General features: G+C 36.6%; 1 protein-coding gene across 1 annotated transcript in view; it reads left to right on the top strand.

The window, feature by feature from the left end:
- The window catches only part of Ptprq (protein tyrosine phosphatase receptor type Q), a 178,257-nt gene that overhangs the window by 85,131 nt on the left and 70,877 nt on the right, over window positions 1-22,249 (top strand). Inside the window, exon 26 of the mRNA XM_032890794.1 lies at window positions 15,881-16,204. Coding sequence (XP_032746685.1) covers window positions 15,881-16,204 — 324 coding nt within the window. The remainder of the gene's footprint in view (window positions 1-15,880; window positions 16,205-22,249) is intronic.

Genomic DNA, 22,249 nt, shown 5'->3' with positions numbered 1-22,249 from the left:
AGCTGTGTGTGCTCTTCATGTCCACCCCAGTCCTTTCAGTGCCAATTAGAGATTCATAATGTTATAATCTCAGTAACAATTTTAGTTGTTAAATTCTTTTCTATCATAGAAACATCCCATTATCTATTGGTTTGTGGACACCCAAGTTGTTTTGAACTTAGTGTCATGAATAATTTTTTTACTTTCATGGAGTTCTTATATTTATATATCAGAAGTCAATGTTTGCAATCAACTGTAAGCTCATAACAGTCTTTTCCAAAACAAACAAACAAACAAACAAACAAAAAAACCAAAAAAACCAGGGTCTTACTACATAGCTCTGACTATATATACTATACTATGTAACTATGGCTGACTTGGAATTCACGATCAAGACAAAGCTAGCCTTGACCTCACAGTGATCCACTTTCCTCTGCTTCAGAGTGCTAGGATTAAAGACATGCCTGGCCTCCAATACAGCAATCTTAGTAGTAAATGGGACAAACTATCATTGACCTTTGATCTCCAGTGTGTTTGGTACACTACTTTTAACTGTCTGTATTTGTCAGTTTTCTGTTACTATGATACACAAGGCCCAAGACAATTTACAGAAGAAAGAATTTATTTGAGCTTATGCTTACAGAGAGATGAGTCACTCGTGGTGGGAGGCATGACTGACACTGGAAGCTGAGCGCACACATCTGCCTATGTGAGCATGAAGCAGGGAGATTGAACCTGAAGTGGACCAAGGCTTTAATCTCTCAAACCCTACTTTCAGTGACAACATGATCCCAGTAGGACCTCACCTCTTCAACCTCCCAAAACACCACTCATTGCCACATGGTGCCAAGGGTTTAACTACTTGAACCCATGGAGGATAGTTATTTAAACCACCCTAATGATTATAAGTATATATAAAAATGGTAAAAATTATTTATAGCCCTTCTAAAAATAATGGTTATCATTTAGCATAATACAGTTAACATGTAAAAAAAACCAGTGTTTTACTTATTTACATTTTTCAGTTGTGTCAGGGATAGCACCTCAGTTTGTTGTCAACTGTCTATCCGTGATGCCTCAGCCTCACCCTCCCCAGTCCTGAGATCAAGTCATAGCATACCAAACCTGATATAAAACCTGTTTTATTTTTTTGCAAAAACTTATCAAGAGTGGCTTTTTACTTCATTTTATAGATATGTAAATAGAATATTTTCTGTGTTCTGGGCAACTGTTACATTGTTTTCTAAGTTCGGATTACCTTACAATATTTTAATCTTTGAACGTTGCTTGAAATGCCTCTTTTAACTGTAAGGCTATACATCGCCATCTTACATTTTCTTCAGTACAACCATTGCCCTCGCATACATCCAGTTTGCATCGAGTGGTTGTCCTGGTAGCCAGTCTAAAGTTCTTGTGGAGCAGCTTTGTAAACATTCCTTGGTCAACCATTTCTTCAAAAGCTCCATGTATAAGGGACCCTCATTTACTTGTCCCATCATCCCTACACTGCTTTGCCACCATGCTGGTTGACCTCTTATGCCACATGAACTTGCTGTGACGAGACAAGGAAGTTACCTAACTATGTACTTCTTTGCCTTTGTCTGAAATGAAAAAAAAAGAAGAATAAATGAAGTAAAGGAATATGATTGGTTACTGAATTTCTCATTGATCTATCATTTAAGTAATGATTTCATGATGAGCGGACCAACAAAGGCAATTTTACTTTATATAATTATTCATAATTACCATATCTATGCAAGAAATTTGACCTGGCGAAAAGGTCACTCAACTGTAGCAACAGAAGTTCAAGCATACTAGAATAGATAACGTGAATGCTACCATATCTCACTTGTACAGGTTCCTATTCAAGTCTTTAATAAATGTTATTTAACTTTGAGTGTTTATCTTAGACATTCAGTTCTAGGAGATCCCTGTATATGTTGGATATAAGTTTCCTTGCTAGTCCAACTATTTGTCAATCAGGCAAATACCTTAATTAAACAACTTTAAGAGTAAGAATTTATTTTGTTTCTTGTTTTCAGGGGTTTCAGTTCACCAGTTTGTTGACACATTGCTTTTGGACAGGGCAATGAAGAAGATCAAAGAAGGGAATATGCCACTTACCTCATGGCTACCAGAAAGCCAAGACAGAAAGCTAAAGGTTGAGTCCCAATGTCCACCTCGAGGGCATATATGTAATGGCTTATTGTCACCTTCCAATAGCACTACAGGTTGGAGACCATGTCCTTTGGTCCTATGGACCTTTTGGAGAACATTTAGGGTCCTAGCCAGGATGTATATTCAGCAAATATTACTTCTCACTTGATAAGCTGACTTTCTTTGTTAAAGATATTTTGGGGTGGTTATAATATAATGTATCTGTTAGGACTGAGCTCTGAAACTCTGCATTTTGATCACTTGTGGTTTTTCCTGTGGCTTCTGTTAAAATGGGCAGCTTCCTTGATGAGGTGTGAGAGTTACACTTTCTGTGGGTATAAGAATAAATATTTAGAATGTTAGGTATAGATTGTGCTGGTTTAGTCAAGTGGTGGTTTGAGGTTCTCTTCCAAGAGCCATCACAACTCTAGGGAGTTGATTAGGTTCCAGTCCCAGGATACCTGGTTTCTGATTTCTCTCTTGTTAAGCAGGTCTTAAGTCCAATTGGAGGGCTGTAGGTTGCTGTCAAGGCATTCATACCACTTTTGAACCATTAGGGTTATTGTGCTAAGCTGGTGGTTGTTGTGGTTCATATGCATCATAGTTGGGTAGGACCAGTCATATTTTCCACATCAATTTTTTTAGATAGTTTTTCCAAGAAATTCAATTCATTCTGAGATGTCATATTAATTTACTTAGTGATTGTTGGCATACATAATGCTAGCCCTGCTTCCACCTGTGATGTTAGCTGTTTGTTTTCTCTTCATATATGCTAATATTTAAATGCTTATGTATTTTCTTCAAATAACCATACTATGAATTAATGTTTATTAGTCTTTTTTTACTTTATTTGTGTTCTCCTTGATTTTCTTCATTATCAATTTAATGGAGTTAACTTACTTTAGCTGCCTGCTTAGGATAAAATATAGAACATGACTTTCACCATTAGTATTTTTTAAGTAACAACATTTATAGAGATATATTTTTCTCTAATGATAACATAGTTTTGTATGAAATGTTTAGCAATAGTCTTATCTTTAAGTTCTGGGTAGCAGCCAAGGACAATGATAGTAGTCTATATTGATAAAGAAGTGTCTTAGTTTTCCTTGACCAAAACTATAAAGGAGGATTTCTCTATCTGCCCAGTGAAGACTTTCAGATAGTCTAGGGCTCTTCAGGTAATCATTACTACCCCAAGTGGCATAACTTCACTTGAACTTATGTTTTCAATAAGGATAACTTAGTAACCATGGTTTGGAGACTGTCCAATGGAGCCTGGTGAACTCAGCTTGCTTGGTATGTGACTGAAGGCAATGGCTGTCTCTCTTACAGAACCCATCAGTTGTCAATAGTGAAGCAGGGAAAAGTTGAACGTAATGAGCTCCTACCTGATCTATGGCTGTCCATTAACAGGATCAGTCTTCTGGCCCAGTTCAGCCAACTGCAACTGTTATAAAATCACATTAAGAATGGCTACATAGTGCCCTGAAGCTAGCATTTTTATTTTATCTTTTCTCTATCTTTGGGCTATTTCATTTTCTGTTTTCTCTTCTTTGGTGTTTCCTGAGCCTAAGAAAGTTTAGTATAAATGTCCCATGTAGGGCTGAGCACTAAACTTTCATTTATTGTATTTGTTTTCAACAGCCATGAGTCTCTGTGTAGAATAATAAGTGACATTTTTCCGATTAATGCTGCAAGTGGCATTTGTCTATGAATATAAACATAAATTTTCACAAGGTACTTTTTTTGCTATATCAATTTTGCTAAACCAGAAATTAGGACCACATGGAGATTCTGACTGGACTTACAGTGTCAGGCAAATGTCGGCTTATGTGGAGTATTTAGATTTAGAAAATCATAAAAATGCCCTTTGTTGCTATGTAATCATCATATTCTTATAGTGAGTAGTTCATGGACTCCACAGCGTGGGTTGTTAATGCTTCTCTGTCAGTATTCAAATCGCCTCTGGCAACACCAGTGCTAGCCAGGATGAAGCATACTTGCAGTTCAATTCTAGCACGGCATTTTTCTGTCTGGCATCTAAAGTTTGCAGTACCTTCAGGAACAGGGTCTTAACATCTAGTTCTGGTGGGCAAGCAAGAACAATGGGCATATTCTGTATTGTTCGAAGCCCTTTGTAGGTTTTCTGACAAACAACAACTCATGGGAGGGTATTGCCTACTTGATACTAGGAGTTTTTCCTCTTGTATGTGAACATGCATGTAGTTGTGTGAACTTATCTGTCTCACATGAACTTAGAATGCTGCAGAGCAAAAGATCTGATCCCCTGGAACTGGAGGTATAAGCAGTTGTGAGCCACCACCCGAGTGCCGGGAATTGAACCTGGGTCTTTCGGAAGAGCAAACAGTTCTCTTAACCACTAATCTATCTCTCCATCCCAGTACTAGGATTTTTATTTCACAACCTTATAGCTTCTGCAAGAAGATTTATCTATGCATGTGTGGGGTTTCCATTCAAACTTGTTTTAAATTATATTTTAATAGACTTAAACAAAAGAGCCTACTTTTACATACCCCTTAGTTGAGATAATTCAAACATTGCATCCATAGAGGAATAAGCTTGATAAAAAGATGATCAGGTCAGAGCTTTCTAAAGTTATCCAGCATAGAGACTAGAATATATTCATATTATTTTGGGATCTTTCCAAAATTATTTTTGCCAATATATGTATCTGACTTATACTTATAATTCTAATAATAATTTTAACCACACAAAGTGTTTTGTGTAGAGTATCACAGTGAACACTGGTGATCAGTACATGGAATATATGCTTACATTTTAATAATCTTTGTGTATTTGTATATATTACTAGACATACTGTTCATAAATGTTTCGGTAACTAGAGAGTCTATTGTTCCTCCCCTCCCCCTCTCCATCTTATTTATTACAGGTTCCTGAAGATTTCAAATTCTTAATTACCTATTATGAATACTTTCTTACAGTTTATATCTAGGCAGGGCAATTTTGTGTGTACATCTTTCAATCAGTGTTTCTTTTTGTAGAAATGCAGTTCTCAAAAGGCAGAAAAAAATTTACATAATCATTCAGTTAGGACTACTACTGTGCCACACATCTTTTTGAACTTCATTCATTCAATCAATACATAGATTAATTTTGTTCAATTATCCCTTAGTTATACTAATATTCATTATGTATCATTGTTGGTCAGGGATTATGGTCTAACCTGAGGTCCTGGTAATTTTCTTATTTAACTGGCCATTGAAGATTGACATATGAGAGTACCCAAGTCTTCACTGCCTGCTGTTCTGATGCTATAAGTACTGATCATTCATTCACTATTATAGTTCAATCGCTTATACAAGCAAAGGTATTTCCCAGTTTGGTTTTACATGGCCTCCTTCACACCAAAGCTTTTCCTTCCAAAAAAAAGATCCTCTAGTTCTGCTGAAAAGACATGAAGCTAATATTTTATTTATGTACATGCCTTCAACCAAACAAATCCCTACAAACACTACCCCTTTCTATATTGATCATTACTGCCAATGATTAAACTTGATATATAAGTGCTATAGGAATGATCTTAAGAGATGATTCTTTGACTAAGACAATTTATATCAAAATTACCACTTTAATAGATACTCTCATGCTGTGACTTATTATAGAACTATAAAAGCTAATGACTCTATAAACCACGCTATTTTACATCCACGCTGATTATTTTTGATGACATTTTATTGTACCATTCTCCAAAAACTGACTTTCTTCTGAGAAGTTTTATTAATATATTTTAATGTAACCATGTGCTCCACAATACTTGGCCTGAAGACTAGAGATATTGTAGCCAGATTCCATGGGATCCAGGACCACTATTTGCCCATTTATCAATGCAGGTACTAAAACAGATACTGCAAACTTTCTCATTGTAGATACTTTATCAGTTCTCTTTCCCACTGTTTTAATAATTTGTTGATAATGATTTAATTCAGCTTACTGTCGTGTGGCTTTATTCTCACTGTGTAGTATTATCTAGGCCATGCTTGTACAGCATATTTTGTTAAATGTGTGCTGATTATCCCAATATCTCAAAATTAGGCAGACAACCATAGTGATGGGAAATTGTATTACAGTATGACAAATAGTGAAAGCAATCCATTTACTAAGTGGAAAAAAATTGCATCCACCTACACTGAGAAACATAATAAGAGCCAAATTAAACATGCTATTTACTGTATAAAGCTCTTGTTAAAGACATTGTTCACTAAAGAGTACCTTCTTTATATGATTCTGGAGAAGAAATATGTAGATATGTAAATGAATTATAGTTCTTTGCCAGAGATGATTGCATTTTTGTTCACTTATTTTATCTTTATGGTTATAAAACTTATGATCTTGATTTTATTTTTGAATTATTTTTATATTAGAGTCAATTTCATGGTTTATTTCCGCAATATCCATATTATCTACTAGCCTAATACAGGGTTCATTTAATTCATTGTGTTTTGGTTTTTTTCTCTACCAAATATCTCACCACATTAGTTTGCATTTCCTCTTGGTGCTATTTATAATTATTCTTTATCATTATGATCTGAATTCTATTTCACATGTACAATGTGTAACCAGTTTCTATAGAATTTGCATTTCATGAGCTGAAGAGCCTAAACAATTAAGAGCACTTGCTAATTTTGTAGAAGACCCAGGTTCAATTTCCTGCATCCACATAGCAACTCACAGCTATTTATAACTCCATTTCTAAGATATTGAATGTGTTCTTCTGGTCTCTGCAGGTATTTCATACATACAATACACACACACACACACACACACATTCAGGCAAATATTATGAATAGAATGCATACAAAATGTAAATAAATGCATATTTAAAAATTACTTTTCATTAATACCAGCTATATTACATATTTTGTACGTTGTTCAATTTTATATTTTACCAATGAATTTCTGTTGACTTTTATCTGTTACCTATGGTCATAATTTAAACTCTTCTTCCAATCTTTCACTGCCTTTCAATAATAAAATCATACCTTATAGTATTGTTTTTAATATGACTTTATGATGACTAATTTTCTTCTATCTAGGATGATTACCATCTTGTGGAAAACATTTCATTGCCATTTACATATGGCTATCCATATTCAAGATGCTGGAATATCTTCTATTGATCTTTGCATGCTTCAGTAGACCCTTTAGCATAGTTTCTATAAAATGAGTCATTGTATATAAGAAATATATAATATATATTGAATATAAAAAAGAACCTATGCATTTAAAAACTACAAAATTCAAGATAAATATGTAATGAATGATAGTGATTAAATTCAAGTCAGTAAAAATTTATACTTTGTATACTGAAGTTTGATATGTCAAATTTTAATTTTAATATTGAGCCGTATGCTATTTTTAGCACACTGATATTTGTGTAATGCATTGTTTAAAATAGATCACATGTAATACAATATTTTTGTAATGCATTGTTTAAAATAGATCACATAAAAGTTTTAGAGGCTAAAAATTTCTTAACCAACTATGAAAATTAAGTTAATTTTTAATTTTCATATATCATATATTTTATTTATTTTAATAAGTAAAAATCATCAGATAGTGTAGAATCTATTTATTAATATTTATTAAGATGCATAAAGCTCTAAAATACATAGTTAAAAATAAATAAGTTTTAAAATGATTTTGCACATTAGTATACCTAACCAGATGATGAGAAATTAAAAAAAAAACTATTATCAGAATCCTGCAAAGGAGGCTGGTTTTGAAAATGTGACACTCATAAATTAATATAATTAAATTTTACATGAACTTTCATTTTCTCAGTAGAAAATGTAATTTAGTCCTTGAAGGCCAGGGAATATTAAAATCTGTATCAAGTTTTACATAGTTACATAGGTTCCTCAATTCAACTGTGATGAACATGTTTATACTGATACAAATAATTTATAAATAAAACTGTAATTTCCTAAATACCTTTGCCATTAATGTTGATCGCTTCATCACAGTTCAGTCATGTTTAAAAAATTTAAGCAAGCTGTGTGATTATGCCAGGAAACAGGCCATGATGTGTTCAAATTAGTACCATCTGTGGAATAGAAAGAGTTTGAGGTTTGTCGTCATTCTTAAGGAATGGAAATCTGATTTTCCATGCTAAAGTGAGTGTAATCCTCTTTGTATCTGTAATTCAATAGGGCGGTTGCCTTGAAATGGTCCAGCGCCATACACAGTTCATCAAAAGTGAAGATACTGGGTATAAACGAGGGTTACTGCTCGCCACAAATGAGTATTTGCGAAGTTGCCCTAGGATGCATTATCTGTGCAGAGCAGCATCTATTTGGAGTCTGATCATTTCTAGCTCCTCATTTCTAGCTCTGCATTTAATAGAAAAAGAAATGTGTGCTATATTTGGGGCCATGTCAAAATTAACAGACCATTTCAATAAGTTATAATTTATTCTAATACATGCTGGGGTCCCATATTGTCCAAGGTTGAGTCTGTGTGGCTATCTGATGGTTTGCATCAGAATAGTCTACAGCATATGAGCCTGTGTTCCCCCTACCCCAAAGTAAGAAAACCCCATATCTGGGCTTTGTTTCTTTGTCAGACAAAAGTATGACTTCATTCAAAATTCCCTTCTCTGGGAATATTAGATTCCGTGAACCAGTAATTTACTGAAATATTTATTCTGCATCGAATTTTCTTACTGAAGATTCACTTCATTATATCTGAATGTTGAAGGAAAATGTTACTCTTATGGCTACAGATAGGAATTGCCCCTCCTGACAAAGATGAGAAAGGACGAAGTTCCTCTGCCTTTTCTAGTTCATTGACCAGTGTATGCTCTTCAGTGTAATTTTCACATACATTTCAGAGTCTTCTTCCAAGTTTACATATTTAGTCTCTTGCCCTTGAAGGCCTAAGTTACCCGGACCTTGGCTCCCCATCCTTGGTTGGCTTCACCTCCAGTGGTTTTACAAACCCTATGAGGAAAAGATAAAACATGGGAGGAGTGGCTGTAGTAGACTTTAAAAGAAAAGGGCCTTGGCCATAGTACTTGGCTCCCAAGCAAAATGGGCAATGAATTTGACAAGGAGCAATATGAATTTTAATAACATTTTTAAAAAAAATTTTTTTCTTTTTTTTGTTCCCCTCCCCATCCTCCCCCCATTACCACCCTCCCCCCAACAATCACGTTCACTGGGGGTTCAGTCTTGGCAGGACCAAGGGCTTCCCCTTTCACTGGTGCTCTTACTAGGCTGTTCATTGCTACCTATGAGGTTGGAGCCCAGGGTCAGTCCATGTATAGTCTTTGGGTAGTGGCTTAGTCCCTGGAAGCTCTGGTTGCTTGGCATTGTTGTTCATATGGGGTTCGAGCCCCTTCAAGCTTTTCCAGTCCTTTCTCTGACTCCTTAAACAGGGGACCCATTCTCAGTTCAGTGGTTTAATGATGGCATTCGCCTATGTATTTGCTGTATTCTGGCTGTGTTTAAAAATGAATCATCTCTCCACTTTACTTAGGCAAATATCTGACACCTTCAATCTGTCTAGAAAGCTTCACACGTTTCTGCCCAGATGTCCATTTGTCTCTCTTTCCATCCTTCTTGGGCACCCAATGTTTTCAATATGTCCAGCTGTTTTCCCCTTGGGTCTTACTATAACCTGATGTTATTCATACAGCATGCTACTTCTGTTGTCTGATTTCTTACTAACTTATCTCTCAGCAATAGAGCTCATTCAAGCCATTTAAATAAAACCTTATCATATACTATGTGTTCAGTTAATTGTGTATTAAAAATGTTTATTAAATGACTATCTTAGGTCATGGTAGACACAAGCCAATATTTACTATGATATTTTATGTGTATGGTAGCTTGTCATTTTATAATTTTATTTCATATTTTATTGCCATAGGTAAACATTTTTTCTAAATTTTTTACCTTTCAGATTATAATTCCATGATTTCTCCCTTCCCTTACCACCTCCAAACCCTTCCATATACTCTTCCTTGCTCTTTGTTAAATTCATGGCCTCTTTTTTGCATTAATTGTGATTAGATGCATACATATATGCATATACAATCATATACATGTGTTCCTAAATATAACCTTCTCAATCTGTGTAATGTTCCTGACATGTGTGATTTCAGAGTGGACCATGTAGTATGGGACAGCCAATCGGTGTACTCTGGAGATGACTATTTTTCCCATACTCCACATTCCTCAGTTGCTTGTAGATCTTGGTGTAGGGCTGAGACCTCATGGGCTTTTCTACTTTCTGGATATTTTATACAGAATATGAGAGTTAAACTGTGAGGGAAACGGACTAAACTTTAGAGTACATTTTTCAATGGAGACATGAAGGCTATGGGAAAGTGAGTGTCAGTTCTGAATAATAAAAGTTGTAAACCAGTAGAGTTCTTTCTAGACTCAGTATAAAGCCCTGCTTTAGGTTTTGCTTCTCTTTGTTCTGCTATTTCTCTATCAGGAGTTGAACAAGTAGTGAATGATCATTTTGTAAAAGAAAATGGTGCTGGATTTTCCACTGCTCTATAATAAATTATCACAATCATGGTGGCTTAAATCAATGCAGACTATTAATTTAAAATGCTGTGATCAGAAATCCAGGCATTTTGTGTCGGATTCTCCACTTAGTTTTTGGAGTTCAATTCAAAATGCCAAAAACTACATTTTCAAATGGAATTCAGAGTCCTCTTCTAAGTTCCTCTAGTTGTGGTAGAATTCAGTTGCTTGAAGTCCCCAGTTAACTATTTCTTGGTTGGTTGGCTCTCAGATCTGAGTCATGTGATTTATCTTGAGGCTCCCTTTTTAGGGAGGTAGGGATAGAAGTCTTTTTTTAGTGTTCTACTTAAACACTGAATCTATCTCTTCAAATCTGTTCTTTACTACTCTAAAACAACCGAAGAAATTGTCCTACGTTTCAAGAACTCATGGTCAGGTCCACTGGATATCCTTTTATTTTAAAATATATGGATGTGGACTCTTAATTAAACAGCAGTTTTACTCCCCTTCTATCCCTGGGAATCAGTGTTTGGAAAACAAGAAGCCATATGTATAAGCAATATTACAGCCACCTTTATATATAACAAGACGAGTTGATTAAAATCATTGATTTCTAAGCTTCTTTCAAATTCTAAAAATTGATGATTTTGCCATTCATTTCTCTCCTTACGGATTTAACCGACAATGCAGAGATAAAAATCAGAGCTCCTATAGATGTCAAACTGCCTGGGTGTATTAAGTTGCAATAGAATTAGGTGTACCCTCTTCTGTTGAGGCTAGACAAGGGAGTCCAGTTAGGGGGATAGGATTCAAAGGTAGGCAACAGGGTCATAGACAGCCCCTGCTCTCGTTGTTAGGGGACCCACATGAAGACCAAACTGCACATTTGTTGCATATGTTTAGTGGGCCTAAGCCTGTCCCATGCATTCTCTCTGGTTGGTGGTTCAGTCTCTGTGAGGTCCCATGGGTCCAGATTAGTTGATTCTACAGGTTTTCTTGTGGTGTCCTTTATACTTCTGATTCCTTCAATCTCTCCTCCCCTTCTTCCACAAGATTCTCCAAACTCTGCCTAATATTTGCCTGTGAGTCTTTTCATCTGTTTCCATCAGCTGCTGCGTGAAGCCTCTCAGATGACAGTTATATTGGGCTCCTGTCTGCAAGTATGACAAAAATACCATTAATAGTGTTACGAGTGGGATCTCTCTCAGGGCTTGGGTCTCAAGGGCCAGTCATTGGTTGGCCATTCCCTCAATTTCTGCTTCCTCTTTATCCCTGCACATCCCGGAGACAGAACAAATTTGTATCAGGGGTTTTGCGGGTGGGTTGTTGTCTCCATCCCTCCATTGGACGTCTTTTCTGGTTACAACAGGAGGTGCTTATTTCAGGCTCCATAACTCCTATTGTAAGGAGTCTTGGCTAGGATGAACCTCATAGATTCCTGGGTGTTTCCACTGCCCTAGGATTCTAGCCCATCCCAGAGATGCTCCTCCCCCAGACCACACAAAGATTCCAGTTCTCTCTCCTAATTCTCTCTCCTTCAGTCCTCCCCACACTAGATCAATTCTGTTCCCCTCCTAGCCCATCCTTCTTACACTCAGTTCTCTCCCTCCATCCTCCCCCAAGGAGGCCTCCTTTTCTTTCAAGGAGAAAAGGAAAGGGATGGGGGATGGGGGATGAGAGGAAAGTTAGGGCTTTATGGGGCCACCCTCCCCCAACAATCTAGGAGGTGGAGGTCTTAGGAGGGAAGCTTCCCCAACTGGTGCTCTTATTATTCATTGAAAAAAAGGTCAATGTCCAGGGTCAGTCCCCTTTAGGTAGTGGCTTACCTGGAAGTAAATAAACTTAATGAAAAAAAATCAATGCTTCCTCCTTGACAAATCAAGTGTTGTGTAAATTTTTGTTTTCTGGGGGATAATTGCAAGGCTACCCCTGTTAAAATGTCCCTTCTGAGTATCACACTGTGACACTTTGGTAGCTTTTCATTGCAAAACAGGCTATTTGAAAACCCCTCAGGAAAAGTCCCTAAGCCCTTGTGCAATTCTTCAGTTTTGCTCTTGTTAAAATTAGATCAAACTTGACTTAACAATGGTTATATCGCCATTGTTACAATCTGAGAAATTCTGTCCCACATGCAGGCTCTTCTCTGCAAACTTATCCTGAGCCCTCAAGACATTTACACTTTATGTTAGAAGTTTTAAAAATATGCTCAGATGACCTCAGTTTAAAATTAGTCAATGAAAGATTTGAATAATCCATGGAATTGCTAACTTTTCAGCCAATTCTAAAACTGCTTCACCCAAAATATATTTCTTCAGAATATTTTCTCTGATTGCCGGCTTTTCATAATATGTAAAGATTAAACATACTCTATTTTTAAAGCAATATCCTTATGCAATAAGATTTGGTGTTAAGTATTAATATTTAAAATCAATGGAAGCATATTCTGTAACTTTAAATAATGTGGTAATCCTTTTCTAGTAATGTATATCCTCTATTATCTACATTTTAATACAAATATGTAGATTGTACCTCATCTGAAGATGTTTTAATAAAAATTTAAGAACTAAATCAAAATTTTTCATTAGCTCTCAGTGACATATGTACTACGAGTAATTTGAAAATTTAAGACATCAAGCATCCATGCTGTTAACAGAACTCCACACTTACATATCCATGTTTCATTTCTCTTTTGGTTGAGTATTGGAGAGAAATTTCATAGTTACCCTACTAAAAAACAAAAGCTTGTTCTTGGGTCCTAAGGCTCAGTCTAATGGTTGGCTCTGAATATCTGCAGGGGACTGAGCCTGGGGATCCCAATAGAAGAGTGAGGGGAAGGCCTGAAGGAGCTGAAGGGGATTGCAACCCCATAGGAAGAACAACATCAATTAACCAGATCACTCAGGAACCAACCAAAGAGCACACATGGGCTAGTCCCTGGCTCCTGCTACATATGTAGCAGAGGATGGCCTCATCTGGTATCAGTGGGAGGGTTGGCACTTGGTCCTGTGGAGGCTTGAGGCCCCAGAGAAGGGGAATGCTGGAGGGATGAGGCAGGAATGGATGGTGGGTGGGGGAAACACCCTCTTAAAGCAGCAAAGGGGATGGGAATGGGGTGGGGAGTTCATGGAGTGGAAACAGGAAGGGGGATAACATTTGAAATGTAAACAAATAAAATGATTTAACAACAACAACAACAACAGCTCTTTCTTCCTTTCAAACTTTCATCCTTGCCCAGAGCTCCCATCTTTTGATTTATTCTCATCTTTCAACTCTCTCAGTCCCAGGGCCTAGGAGCATTCCTTTCTCCTTCCTTTTCTTACAACTTCCAAGTCACATGTGAGGGAATCCTGTCATCTCCCCTTCAAGACATCTTCTGGATCTGACAGCTTCTTTTCCCTTCAGCTAACATCTGAGTCCTGGCCACAGGGGCCCTTTGCATTGATGTTACAAAACCTGATCACTACTTCCCCCTTCCCCACCTTGTCTCCCCTTAGTCTTAGTCATGGTTATGTGGATACCTGTGGAAGCCTGACTTTTCTCTGCTCATGGGAAAGCCATAACATTACTCTGCAGTCACGCACACAATTTGGCCTGCAGCTCTCAGAGTTTCCCTCCTGCTGACCACCCCTTGGCTGGCCACCCTTTGCTCCTTGTTTTGTTTGTTTGTTTGTTTGTTTGTTTGTTTTTAACAGAGAAACAAAACATCATCTCAACACAGTAGGCACTTTAATCATGGTTTCCTCCATACGAGATATTCCTCTTTGAAATGATAACACAAATCCTTCCCTTACTCTTATCAGGCACTTGATAGCTTTGCATTTGATATGTCATTCCTCCATTTCCTCCTTTTTCCTACATCAATGGTCGCCTTCCAATATATTATATATAACATTATCTGTATATTTTACAGTTGTGTGTGTGTGTGTGTGTGTGTGTGTGTGTGTGTGTGTGTGTGTGTGTGCAAAAATGTACACTGTATGTGTCTCTTGCGCTTGTGAAGGCCTGGAGAAGACACCAGATCTCTTGGAACTGAACTCAAAGAAGGTGGTAAGCAACCCTCTGGGTGCTGGGGAAAAAATCAGGGGCTTCTATGGGAATAGCAAAGTTCTTTTCACTACGGAGTCAACTCTTCGGTCCTTACCTTATTTGTATTTTTATTGTATATATCCTTCTTTAATATAAATTGCACTGAGAAAAGATCTATGTCCTGTTTTTTTTACTATAGTTTTGACACCTGTCACATTATCCATAGCGGTAAGGGATCTTCACATATTTATCAGACATTTTACTAATTTGACATGTTTAGTAATGAGTAGTTTCTTTGAGCATTTGTTAACTTTACTTTTAAGTTGAATAGTGTCATAATTTTCATCAGCCAGGCAATTTTGAAAAATCATTATCATTCTTTTTATATCATCTTAATAAAGGATAGAAGGTATGCATAGGCAGGGATGCTTGAGAACCGTTCCAGGACTACTCACCATATTGATCTTTCACAGTTCTAACTGTAATTTTCTTTTATTACTTTCCAATAAATTGCCTTAGAAACATGAGCTTTAATGTATACTGATTCCCTAACTGTGGGCCTAGCATCTGATAGATAGTTCCCAGAGAGCAAACTAAAGTGTTGTAGAGCTCCTAGTAAGAACACACAGTTCGTACTAGATGGACAGACAATATATTGCTATTTTGCTCCATACATTAATGCCACTGTGTTGGATGGCATTACAGAAAGCATCAATTTTCATTATATGTAATATAAATTGAGTTCGATTAATTACATAGATTCATTAAGTAAGCTTGTTTATTTAAAACAGTTTTTAATTAAAGCTTACACTATAAAGAATGCACCTATTGCTTTCTAGACACTTAAGTAAATAAACTATCTTTCTTAGGAACTGATCAATAAATACAAGATACAGGCCATATCTAGGAAAATTCTAAGGATGATAGCATAGATATCATTGTATCACTAAAATACAATATTTTCTATGCAAAGTCAGAGTATTTTTCTATAAACCATTTCAGAGTGGGTTGTGCAGTCAAGTTATAAATGAAAATGGGTCAAAACACTTGTCCCTTTCTTTTTTGAAATAGTGACCCCCAAAGAATCAACATGAAATTTGCCTCATTAACTGTGAAGACAATGACCTCAGTGCTGCGATCACGTGACTGAGCTCCATGGGTTGCATTGTAATGTTTGTAATTTTTCCCTTTACTTTTAGTTCCCAGTGCTCCCACAAATGTAGCGTTTTCTAATGTCCAGTCAACTAGTGCAACACTAACATGGACAAAACCTGATACTATCCTTGGATACTTCCAAAATTACAAGATAACTACTCAACTTCGTGCTCAGAAGTGCAGAGAATGGGAACCTGAAGAATGTATTGAACATCAGAAAGATCAATACCTCTATGAAGCAAACCGAACAGAAGAAACAGTGCATGGATTAAAGAAGTTTCGATGGTATAGATTCCAAGTGGCTGCTAGCACCAACGTTGGGTACAGCAATGCCTCGGAATGGATTTCTACACAGACGCTGCCCGGCTGTGAGTATTGTCCTGTCATCTCTTCATATTGCTTTCTGTTATGCTAGCTCCAATGTCAGTGATTTCTGTTTATTCCACTGTATACAAAACTCGCCAAAGGTAAAAATAAGTTAGTATGCAAATGAACTTATGCAACAACACAATTATTTTTGATTTAAATAGAAATGGATGGAAATTTAAACTTCAGTGATTGCTAGGGATTTTTTTTTTAACTACAAGAACTGTGTCAACATCTTAGAGTCTTATATAACAACAAAGAATTATGGGAACACTCTCTTGAGGGCAGCCATGTTGATTGATATATACTGCCCTCAATTGATGCTGTACACATTCACTTCACAGATATTGGTTTATTGCTTTTAAGTAGAATTTTCAAATTTTTTTACTGAGTTCAGACCCACTCAAACATACCTAACATGCACACTGTATTCCTGATGACCTTAATGGATCTGGCTTTCTGGGGAAAATAAATATGATGTGTCTAATACCCAACTTAATATATGGAAAAGTAAATATAAGAATACAAAGAAGCATAATCTCTCAATAACATTTATACTTCAGGACTTTTATATTCAGGGAAACATTCTTAAAATGCTGTTTTTCTAATCATTGGTATTCATGAAGATCGCTCATGAACTTAAGTTTCATATTTTAAAATACCTGGCCATACTTAAGTAAATAAATTTTTATTATTTATCCTGAATCCTGTTTTCGTAGAAATTTGCAGATTTCCATGAAATGTAAATGATTTATGAGTTAAATTCTGAATGCCGGATTTACAGAGATATTCTCTGAAAAGCCATCTTTGCCCTAGTCCCAGCATGTTAAAGTAAACACAGGCTCCCATGCTTATACTGCTCAATGTAAAAAACCCTCTGTCTGAATTACTTTATATCCAATAATAAAATTCCTGATCAAAGCAACTTGAGGAAGAGGGGACTTATTTTTGCTTATGGTTTCACAGAGATATAGCCAATATCAGGTGGAAGGCATGGTGGCCACAGCATGCCAGTAACTGGACACACTGTATTCATAGTCATGAAGCAGAGCAAGGACTGGACGTAGGCCAGGCCATAAAACCTTAAGACTGGCCTTCCAGTGATGTACTTCCCCTAGAAAGGTTCCTTCTCCCAAAGGATCCACAACCTTCCTAAGAAGTAGCAGCAGCTGAGATGAAATATTCAAACATGAACCTGTCAGGGACATCTTATATGAAGACACAACACCCTCTAAATACAGAATTTATAGTGTTATCTTCCTTTCCTGATCAAGGCTCTTATTCAGAGATGCCTTTCAAATTAAAATAGATCTCCTAAAAGAATTTTGCTATTAGCAGGCAGACAGACAGAAACACACACACACACACACACACACACACACACACACACACAGGATTTTTAGTGATCTGTTGTGGGCCTTTATAGATAATAGAATAGACTTTTATCTAGAGTCTTTGTCTGATCGCCTGAACGTATCTCTTGTTACAGTTCCCTGGAGTGTCTGGCGTCATTTTTTGTCATAGCGATTAACAAATGTTGTTTAGTGTAATTCTACACTGGACGTAGAATTCCAAACTTGGCTCTCAGCACATTGCTTATCCAAGTCCTTTTCCTTAGTACTTTGGCTTTTGTTTCCGGAAGATTTTCCACTTTAGGTTTTCTATTTTTCCCGACCTTCTTGTCAGTCCTTTTTTAGACTCTCTTGCTTATTTTTTATGCTGCTTTATTAATTCTAAATGTTGTAATACTCAGAGATTCATATTTGTCTTTTTCTTTAATATTACATAGCTCCCAGGAGATCTTAGCTTTGCCTTCTTCTGTCTTATGGCTTTAACTTCCACATTGATTATCCTCAAATCTCTATTTATAGTCCCCAAAGCTCCCAGGTTCTGCAGATGTGTATATTTATATGATTGATTCCATTAGGCTGGCATGTCTGATAAACCTCTCCAAGTAAGAATAATCTAAACACAAATTCTCCCCATAGTCTTCTTTCCTACCTTGCCATTTGCTATTATTGATTTGCTAACAGAAAGTTAGAATCCAGACAGCGTCCTTTTCCCCTTACAACTGTCCCTAATTAGTTTCAACTAAGTGTACTAACTTGACTGGCCTGTGCTATGGGACTATTTAACTTTAACATAGGTGACTTGTAACCACTCCTCCTTACCTTTTCCTGCCATTCACGGTACAGTATTTTTATTGCTAAAAGTCCCTGTTCTTTTAGGGTGAAATGTTGTGCTTTGCCTTTCTTACCATGAACAGAAAGAAATACTCACATAGCCTTCTTCTTAATGATTTGTCCATAGAATTATTCATGACAACTCAATTAAAAGTAGCCATGAAGTTTTTTATAGCACCATATTACAGTGAATAAAAATTAGCTAGTTATTTTAAAACTATCATTTGTTGATTGTTAATATGTCTTTATATATCTGGGATGGTTTCTGATAACAGTAGACACTCTATAGGGATTTCCCAACTAAACTATAAGGAAAAGGAATTGTTTTCCAATGCAGGTGATAATATGCCAGTGCTAAAACACACACACACACACACACACACACACACACACACACACACACACACATACACACACACACACACTAAGAAATATGGCAACAAATTACATCCAGTTAATGATTAGTCAATAATAATACTTACTTTAAATGCTATAATTTGAGAACAAATTGTTATTCTTGTTAATTTTTTTTGAGAATTTCATATACAAGCACTCTGTTTACATCATTTCTACTTTCTTCTCTCTCCAACTCCTCCAGGATCCTGTCAGACTGCCTTTCAAATTCATGACCCTCTCTTTCCATAATTATTGTTACAGACATACCACTGACACACACACACACACACACACACACACACACACACACACACACACACACACACAGACTGTTTACTGTTGTTCTTATGTATATGTGTTCAGGGATGAAAACTTGGGATTAGATATTCGGTCAAAAACATCTCTGGAGAAAACTGATTCTCTCTTTCTCTTTGTGCAGACATTAATTGCCTATAGCTCTTCATACAGAGGTGACACCTTAAGAAATATCCATTGGCATACCAACTGGTTGTCTATAGAAGTCTTGCTTAGGAAACCAAAAGAGATTTTATTATATAGCTTTCCTATCATGTCTACAAAACTCTATCTCATAGAAGAATCCCAGTCCTCTGGTTCTTACAATCTTTCAAAATGCTTCTATGCTGTTCCCTGAACCTTAGGTATAGGATTGAATTATAAATTTAACTAAGTGAGGTTGGTTACCTGTTCTTTGTATTTTGGCCAGTAGCAGTAGGTAAAAATCCCAAATTACATTTTGATAGAAAGTGGAACGTTCAACTCAAAAAAAAAATCAACTTTAAAGACCCAGAATGTTGCTGTAAATTTATATTAAAAAAGCTGTCTTTCACCCCCACTAGATTCGGCACCGCAGTGCCCCAAGATATCTGATAGATATCTTCATCTCCGTCAGCAAAGCCTCTCACCCACTTTGCTCCACCCCATATCACACTGCTGATGGCCTCTCTCTGAGCCTGGCAGCAATCTCTTTACCCATCCAGTTCCCAAGGCAGGCTGCCACCATGTCAGAAATATACATCTCAATTCCATAGCGGCCCAGTGTCTCCACCACCACAAACTCTCTTAAACTTAAATCGCCATATAAAGAACACACAACACAATAACTTCTGATCTAATTGATAAGATATAATTTCCCACCTAAACATACAAAACCCTGTATACATCCATCCCTTAGGAATATTCATAACAACCTGTAAATATGCAGAGAGGAATCTTAACATCAGCTTCCATGTTCTCTCCGCGGCTTCCTCCCCTTCCCGTTCCAGTCTCCTCCTCTTCCTTCAAACTTTTCTCCCGCCCATTCTTCCCTCTCGTCCAATGACAGGCTTCGTTCTATCTTATACCTGCCTTTGCCTGCGTAATGACATCATCCACACCAGAAACTGTATGTCATTGGAAAAAGTTATACAATGATTGAAGTTGACTAATACAAGATAAATGATAGGAATAGTGGGAAATTAGCAGAGAATATTATTTAAAGAGAGTATTATTTAAAGCAGCTAAGTTACCTCTGGCCCAAATATTAGGTCCTCTGATGTTTGGTTAAAACAGCAAGGTTCAATCATTCTAAGTGAAGATTCTTAGGCTTTTACTCGTAGTTAATTTTAAGAACTTAATGCAGGTCATTTGGTTGTAGAGCCCAAACACTTCATATCTGGCCTGGTCGTTTATAACTTTGGGTTAGAATATGTCTGTTTCTGACTGTCCTCTGCTGCGAAGGGTGCATCCTGCGTCCTGTGAGCGGCTTGCTCATCATGAAATGCCTGATTCTGCCTGCTCACAGTGTCAGGAAGTACACGTTCTGAATGTGCTGAGTCTGTAGAATTGCGGTAATTAGAATAGAAAATATATCACATCCATTCAGAAGGTGGCAGACAAAACTAGGAAGTTGGATTCTTAACATTCCTTCTGCTCAACAGTTTCTAGTTGAGTGTTGTTATTCCTTACCCCATCTACTGTCACGTCCTACCTGTTAAGAATTTATCACCATATTAAGTTTGCAGAAACACATGCAAAAATATAACCTTCAGTTTGAGTTAGTCAAGAAAAAGTGTGGGTATTTACAGCCCCCCCCTCTGTGTGTGTGTGTATATATATATGTATATATATATATATGCACATCATATATATGTATATATTACATGTATGTAACATATGGTATGTATCCTATATAACATAGAAAAAATACACACTACATGCATTATGTATTTAACACACATACAACTTTGCTATATGTGTCATGTATACATGAAATAACATTAAAAATACAAAACATTAGAGCAATCTGATAAAAATCTAAAAGAATAGTTATATTTTAAGTAGTGGATTAAATCTTGTGCAGTGAAATAACAGTTAAAACAAAAAGGAATTTGAGGTAGACATAGTGGTACAAACCTTTAATCCCAGCACATGGGAAGCAAAGGCAGGTGGATGTCCTGAGTCTGAGAACAGCCTGTCCACACAGTGAACTCCAGGACAAGCAGGGCTTCATATTGAGACCCAGAAATCCAGAAACAAACAAACAAACAAATCTCTTTTGCAGCAGTACTTAAACAATGCTTAGATTTCTGTGAGTCAAAAACAAACATTTTATAAAAAACATAATCTGGATAAAAATAATTAATGTTTTATATTATCTCCAACTAGAAAATGGTATGCTCTTTCATGATATAACTTACGACCTAAATTCAAGGAAAAGAAACCCCAAATAACAATATAAAAATCAATGTTTCAGATGAGTATGTTTTGTTCTAAGTCTTGCCTAAGCACTTATTGATCCAACATCTCACTAACACTTGGAGGTCTTAAGGAAGAATGAGCGCTTGGTGGGTAGTCTGAAATTAAATTGTTCAGAATTTGAATAACAAAAATGTCGACGTATTCATCACAAGTTAGTATTGAATCTCTCTGGGCCTATGAAGAAGAGCAGGACAGAAGCTTTCTGGAGCTGAGTTAGAACACAAGCTGGGAGCTAAACTGTCTTGCTCTCTGAATGTGAATCTACAAATCTAAACCAGAGTGAACCAAGGAAATGATACCCAGCCAATTCAAGCTAACACTTCTTTCTCCCTTGTACTCAGATCTCCATATTGGAAGCAAACATGTTTTCTCCTTAAACTATCACTGCAGTAACAACTTCTCCGTTTCATTCCACGTATATACAGAGGTCCAAAGCACACAATTACAAGGCAGAGATATTTAACTTAAAACATTTAACTTGCAGATTATTCTATCCATCCTTTCCCCCCCTAATTATCCATATCCTAAATTTGAGTTGTGGGATGGGAGAGTATCACATAAAAATCTGTGAAATCTTTGTGCTCTTCAATAGGCATTCATATTATTAAGGGAATATGCAACGTTAAAGAAGTGCGGGTGTGAAATTAGTATGGATTGAAACAGGAATCGCATAATGTGCATCTCCTATAGACCACCAGGACAGAGAGACTG

This window comes from Rattus rattus, chromosome 1, assembly GCF_011064425.1.
Source record: "Rattus rattus isolate New Zealand chromosome 1, Rrattus_CSIRO_v1, whole genome shotgun sequence".
NCBI lineage: Eukaryota > Metazoa > Chordata > Mammalia > Rodentia > Muridae > Rattus > Rattus rattus.
This window is presented reverse-complemented; position numbering and strand designations above follow the sequence as displayed.